Source organism: Salmo trutta, chromosome 37 (genome assembly GCF_901001165.1).
Source record: "Salmo trutta chromosome 37, fSalTru1.1, whole genome shotgun sequence".
NCBI classification, from domain to species: domain Eukaryota; kingdom Metazoa; phylum Chordata; class Actinopteri; order Salmoniformes; family Salmonidae; genus Salmo; species Salmo trutta.
In genome coordinates this window covers 9,723,021-9,729,374 of record NC_042993.1, presented here as the reverse complement: position 1 = coordinate 9,729,374, position 6,354 = coordinate 9,723,021, and the positions used below count along the sequence as shown (strand labels likewise).

At 41.9% G+C, this 6,354-nt stretch overlaps 2 protein-coding genes across 2 annotated transcripts; both read left to right on the top strand.

The window, feature by feature from the left end:
- Positions 1-940: 940 nt before the first annotated feature.
- LOC115176406 (zinc finger protein 391-like) lies at positions 941-3,273 on the top strand. The gene is made up of 2 exons (XM_029736431.1): positions 941-1,223; positions 1,408-3,273. Exons 1-2 carry the CDS (start codon positions 1,052-1,054, stop codon positions 2,709-2,711), a joined length of 1,476 nt encoding a protein of 491 aa, XP_029592291.1. The 5' UTR covers positions 941-1,051; the 3' UTR covers positions 2,712-3,273.
- A 425-nt stretch (positions 3,274-3,698) lies between these two features.
- On the top strand, positions 3,699-5,902 carry LOC115176404 (zinc finger protein 45-like). Its single transcript, XM_029736430.1, has 2 exons — positions 3,699-4,008; positions 4,191-5,902. Exons 1-2 carry the CDS (start codon positions 3,813-3,815, stop codon positions 5,291-5,293), a joined length of 1,299 nt encoding a protein of 432 aa, XP_029592290.1. The 5' UTR covers positions 3,699-3,812; the 3' UTR covers positions 5,294-5,902.
- Positions 5,903-6,354: the final 452 nt, after the last annotated feature.

Genomic DNA, 6,354 nt, shown 5'->3' with positions numbered 1-6,354 from the left:
TTGGTCCGCTAGTTTTGGAGTGACGGTTCGTCTTAACCCAATCAATGAACATGGACAACGTTCGGCGCAGGTCTACGGCGAACCTGTTACCTACATCTGCGCCGAACGTTGTGCAACAGGTAATTCATATGTTTACCTGGTTGTTATTAAATGTATTAGATAGACATGCTTCTAATATCCGTACATTATTGACCCGTGACTGACAATTTTGAAATACGTTAGCTAAAACCCTAAAACGAGGTGACGTCAGACCGTCTACTTAAGTGGGCAATAGAAAAAAGCCTGTCTATCATGTTCATTGATTGGGTTAAGACCAACCGTCACTCCAAAACTAACGGACCAATGGAGACTCATTGTCTACGCCTCCCTCTAAAACCCGCCCTTCACGGAAAGTAATGCCAAAACTCGCAATCGAAAAGACTGGCAGTGAAATCAAAGAAACAGACATCGAAAGCAAATATAGAGTAGCGTAACCAAAAGGTAGTACATGCAGGCAAGAGCGTTGGCAAAATGTTCAATAGGATTGGTTGCTGGGAAAGTTTAACCAAAAACGATGTTTGCATTCGTTTAAAAAAATGTTTTTAATCATTTGTCATAGAGTTTTGCTCTCGCTTTAAAATTATTTGCTTATACGTTTTGGGGTTTAGCTTTTGATGTCTTATTTTAGTTTACAATTCTATACATTTTGCTTTCAATTGTTTGGTTTTTGATTTCAACATCCATTATATCACCCGTCCTCGAAAATATAATATTTACATTCTCAACTTTATTTTTCATGTTCAGGTTTTATTTTATTTAGAATCATATGGTGTGAAATTGACCCCATACAACTGACTGTTTCCCCTTCCCAGATAAGCTTTTTGGACGATAAATAAATACAAGAATTTGAAAGACGGAAGTCGCGTTCCGTTCCAGCAGGTGGCGATAGTGTTTGCTGCCGTGCTCAAAGGAACGCCCTCCTTTGTTTACCGCATACGGTGTCTACGCTATGTTGTTGCAAATGTACCTGTGATTATCCGCTAGCAAGCTGTTCAACTTTTCTCCTCTAAAAATGTCTAAAATAGAGTTATTGAGAGTGTTTCTCAACCAGAGATTGACAATGGCAGCTGAGGAGATATTTGGCGTCGTTGAAGAAACGATAGCAGAGTACCAGGAAGAGAACAGCCGTCTACGTAGCATGCTGGATATCGTTATTAAACCAGATATACTATTACATAGAATAGGTGTGTGACTGAGGCTGCTAGCTGTTATATTTTAAACGTTCTTTGCATGTGTCAAGTGGTCAATGACAATGTAGCTAGCTAGCTATGTTAGTATCTATCTAAATACTTAGCTAGCTATCTAACTAGAATACTATTCATGTCAACATTTTAGACGTTTTATTTAATTCTCTATCCTTCCCTCCAGACATCCAACAGCCCACTCACCCTGTATCTGAAAAGGAGGTTCTCCCTGGGCAGCAACACTGTGAGCAGGAGTGGAGCCCCAGTCTGGGGCAGGAAGACCCACATTACATACAGATAAAAGAGGAACCGGAGGAACTAGAGTCATCTTTGAAAAATGACTACAACCACCAGGACCTGACTCAGTCCTCGCTGACTCAGTCCTCGCTGACTCAGTCCTCGCTGACTCAGTCCTCGCTGACTCAGTCCTCGCTGACTCAGTCCTCGCTACTTTATGAAACCCAAAGTGAAGACTACGAAGAGACGTACTGTCTTCCCAGCACCTCAGCTGCACAGAGGAACTACTCTCTACACAGCACCTTAACTGAGCAGAGCAGCTACTCTCTACCCAACACCTCCACTGAACAGAACATGATACAGATCAAACCAGAACTTAATGCAGAAGACAATGGAGTATCAGAACCATCCCGTGAGTCTCAGCCCCTCTTTGCAGACGATACAGAGTCTTCTGCAGCTCCCAGTAAAAACATGAAATGTGTCAAAGGGGTAGAGAGTAGACCTCTGTCAGATTCAAAGCCACTTAAATCAAAGAGATCACAGACAGTAAGAAAACAAAGTGCCTATATTCACTGTAAATGTTGTGGAATGTATTTCTCCTACTTAGCTTCTTTAGTGAATCATGCAAGAAAGCATGCACAGGACAAAGAATGTCTATGTGGTGTTTGTGGAATACACTTAGAGTCCACAGAAAGTATGTTAGATCATCTAGAAACCCACGTTGGAGCTAGAGTTTGTCATGTTTGTGGTACATTTTTCCCTGGGAGTGCTGAGCTGAATGATCATATGAAGGTTCACCCAGGGGAGAAATCGTTTCGCTGTCCTGATTGTGGCAAATGTTTCAGAAAAAATCCAGATCTCACAGCGCACAAGAGGATTCATACAGGGGAGAGACCGTACCGCTGCCAGTTTTGTGGCAAAGGATTCAGTCAGAGTGGAAACCTGGCTGTGCATATGAAGAGCCACTCTGGGGAGAAACCACATTGCTGCCCTGTTTGTGGGAAATGTTTCAGCAGTAAATCTTATATGAACACACACATGAAGATTCACACAGGGGAGAGGCCGTTTTGCTGTCGTGTATGCAGAAAATGTTTCATAAGAAACCCTGATTTGACAGTCCACATGAGGACTCATACAGGGGTGAAACCATATAAGTGCCAATATTGTGGCCAAGGCTTCAAGCAGAATTATCACCGGAAACTACACATGAAGATCCACATGGGAAAAACCATATCATTGCCATCTTTGTGACATGTATTTCAGCACTAGCACCCAGTCAACCTGGCATGAGATTTCACATGGAAGAGAAGGCGTCACTGCCAAGACTGGCAGAGGCTTTGCATAGACTGGAAGTTTGGCAAGGCATAATGACAATGCACACAATACTTCAGTGTAGAAAATACTGCCTGTAGACCTTGTCTATGATACATTTTTCACTTAGCCGCTTTATTGAGGAAAGTTTTTACTTGCAGTGACTGTTAATATGTGGTTGTTTTACCAGTTTTGAATCCACTGACTGTAAGTCACTCTGGGTAAGAGTGTCAACTAAGTGACCAAAATGTAAATGCAAGAAATTCAATTGACACAGGAGAGAAACCTTGTCGTTGTTTTATAAAAACATACATAAGGCAATGATTGCTGCTAAATGCTTAAAATGGATGAACTCCCCTAGAAGATACGAGAAGAACATTCACAAGAGGGAGAAAACATAATGACAACCCGACAAAAAACCTCATGGCAACATGGCAGTCATCCCATTTAGGGAGTCTTTCAGAAAATACAAGAAGTGCATTAAAACATCTCATTCCCTAAATCTACTGTCATTCTTTATTTCTAGGAAATATGTCCCTCTTTAATTAATTGCAGACATGAGAATGTTGGATTAGTGATAGCAGTATTGTGTATTATATTATTTGCGTACTTTAGTGATCAAGGGAGGCATTGATTGATCTAAACTTCAGATTTGCACCAGTAGTGCTGTAGCAGCGCCACCAGCTCTGCAGTCTATTACATTTAGGTCTATTTTCTGTGCTAGAATACAACTATACAGACACTGGAGGACCTCCAAGAATAGATTGGGAAATACTTATTCAATCTGATCAGTAATTAGTAGTATGAAGGACGAGATATGAATTCATTTTGCCCAGTAATCAGTGTCCTCTTCTCAAAAGCAGCAGACTCTGGCGCCACCTGCAGGATCACCACGACCTGCGTCTTCCGCTCCAGCAGGGGGCGACAGTGCAACATGTATTATGCCGTCCACGCAGAGACTGACAGCGCTCTTTGTCTTCTTGACTTAGTTGGTAGCTAGCTGGCTAACTAAGCTAGTTAGACAGCTTTCCTTATAAAAAAATGTCTAAAATAGAGAACTTGAGAGTGTTTCTTAACCAGAAATTGATAGCGGCTGCTGAGGAGATATTTGGTGTCGTCGAAGAAACGATAGCAGAGTACCAGGAAGAGGTTTATCGCACAAAGGAGGAAAACAGGCATCTACGGAGCATGCTCGATGTCCGCACTAAGCCACAGATCAAGTCACATAGTCGAGCAGGTGTGTGTTTGTTTTTTCAACATTAATTTAATATGAAACATGTTAAGCTATCAATTTGTATTTACTGTTTGAGAGTGTAGCTAGTTACAAAACCAGTGTCTGTAAGAAGATTATTATTGTAAGCCTCGCTAATTACGTCGTCAGCTCATGAGTTTTCTATTTCATCCCTCTCTCCTCTCCAGACCTCCAGCAGCTCACTGTCACCGTGTCTGATGAGGTGTTTTCCCCTGAGCAGCAGGAGTGGAGCCCCAGTCTGGGGCAGAAGGACCCAGAACCCACACAGATTAAAGATGAACAGGAGGAACCAAGGACCAGTCAGGAGGATGAGAATCATTTCAATGAGTTTATCAATTCTTACGGCTGTGTATCAAGTGGCTATTATCAGAACCCAACTCAGTCCTCACATGGAGAGAGATACTCTCTACCCAGCACCTCAACTGAACAGATCAAAACAGAACCTTATGTAGAAGACTATGGTGTATCAGAACCAACCAGAGAGCCCCAGCCCTTTTCTGCAGTAGGTACAGTGTTTTCTGCAGCTCAGAGTGAAAACAGAGGACATATTGACAGGATGGAGAGTGGAGGACCTCTGTCAGGTCTAACGTTAAAGCCACTCAAATCAAAGAGAACAAAGACAGTAAAAGGACAAAGTTCTCATAGTGTTAAGGACAGGAAATTGAACCATCTAAAATCACACTCGAGACCCAGTGTAAGTTGGGATGCTGCTCCTAGTTGTAAGGTATGTGGAAAGCAATTTGACTCCATGGCTTCTTTATTAAATCATGTGCAAACGCACACACAGGATAAAGAACATATTTGTGGTGTGTGTGGAAAATTCTGTCAGTCCACAGAAAGTATGATGGATCACCTACAAACTCACATCGGAGCAAAGTGTTGTCATATTTGTGGTAAATATTTTGCTTGGGATACTTTCCTGAAAAGGCATTTGAGGAGTCATACAGGGGAGAAGCCATTTCACTGTCAAGATTGTGGGAAAGGATTTACTCAGCGCGGACACCTAAACTTACATATGAGGAGCCACACAGGGGAGAAACCACATCAATGCCAGGATTGTGGCAAAGGATTCAGTCAGAGTGGAAACCTGGCTGTGCATATGAAGAGCCACTCTGGGGAGAAACCACATCGCTGCCCTGTTTGTGGCAAATGTTTCAGCAGAAACCCTGATCTGACAGTCCACATGAGGACTCATACAGGGGTGAAACCATATAAGGGCAGTGTTGTGGCCAATAATTCAAGCAGAATTATCACCGGAAACTACACATGAAGATCCACATGGGAAAAACCATATCATTGCCATCTTTGTGACCTGTATTTCAGCACTAGCACCCAGTCAACCTGGCATGAGATTTCACATGGAAGAGAAGGCGTCACTGCCAAGACTGGCAGAGGCTTTGCATAGACTGGAAGTTTGGGAAGACATAATGACAATGCACAGAATAGGTTAGTGTAGAAAATACTGCCTGTAGACCTTGTTTATGATACATGTTTCACTCAGCCGCTTTGAGAAAATATTTTTCTTGCAGTGACTTGATATGTGGTTGTTTTACCTGTTTTGAATGTACTGACTAAGTTGATCTGGGTAAGACAGTGCAATTATGTTTCACTGTTAGTCTACACCTGTTGCTTACAAAACATGTCACAAAAAGAAAATTGATTTGATTGTTGCTAAATGCTTCAAGAGGATGAAGTCCCCTAGAAGGTACGAGAACATTCACAAGAGGGACAAAACATAATGACAACCTGATGTAAATCCTCCTGACAACATGGCAGTAGTTTCCTGTGTAGGGAGTGTTTCAGACAATACAAGAGGTGCATTAAAACATGTCGTTCTCTCAATCTACTGTTTTTATTTCTATAAAATACTGTGCCTTCAGAAAGTATTCATACCCCTGGACTTATTCCACATTTTGTTGTGTTACTGCCTGTACTCAAAATGGATTCATTTTTTCACACCCATCTACACACAATACCCCATAATGACAAAGTGAAAACATGTTTTTAGAAATGTATTGAAAATGAAATAGAGAAATCTCATTGACATAATCACACTCCTTAGCTCAGGTTGTGAGGCCCTGAATTTGTCTGAACCGTCTCAGTGCTTCTCCTTCCAATAGGGCGCTTCCCCTTTAATTACCAATTAAATAGCCAGCCTCAGCTGTGCAAAAGTGGGGTTGTGATGGAGACACGAACGAGGATGTGGTCACCCATCAGTTACGAAGCTCTCTATTCCGTTTCTTTTGTTGCCTTTAAAAGTGTGCTTTTGTAGCCTAATAGCAAGTTTACCCAGGATCGGATCCACTCTTTGCTTCCGTTGGACTACACTTC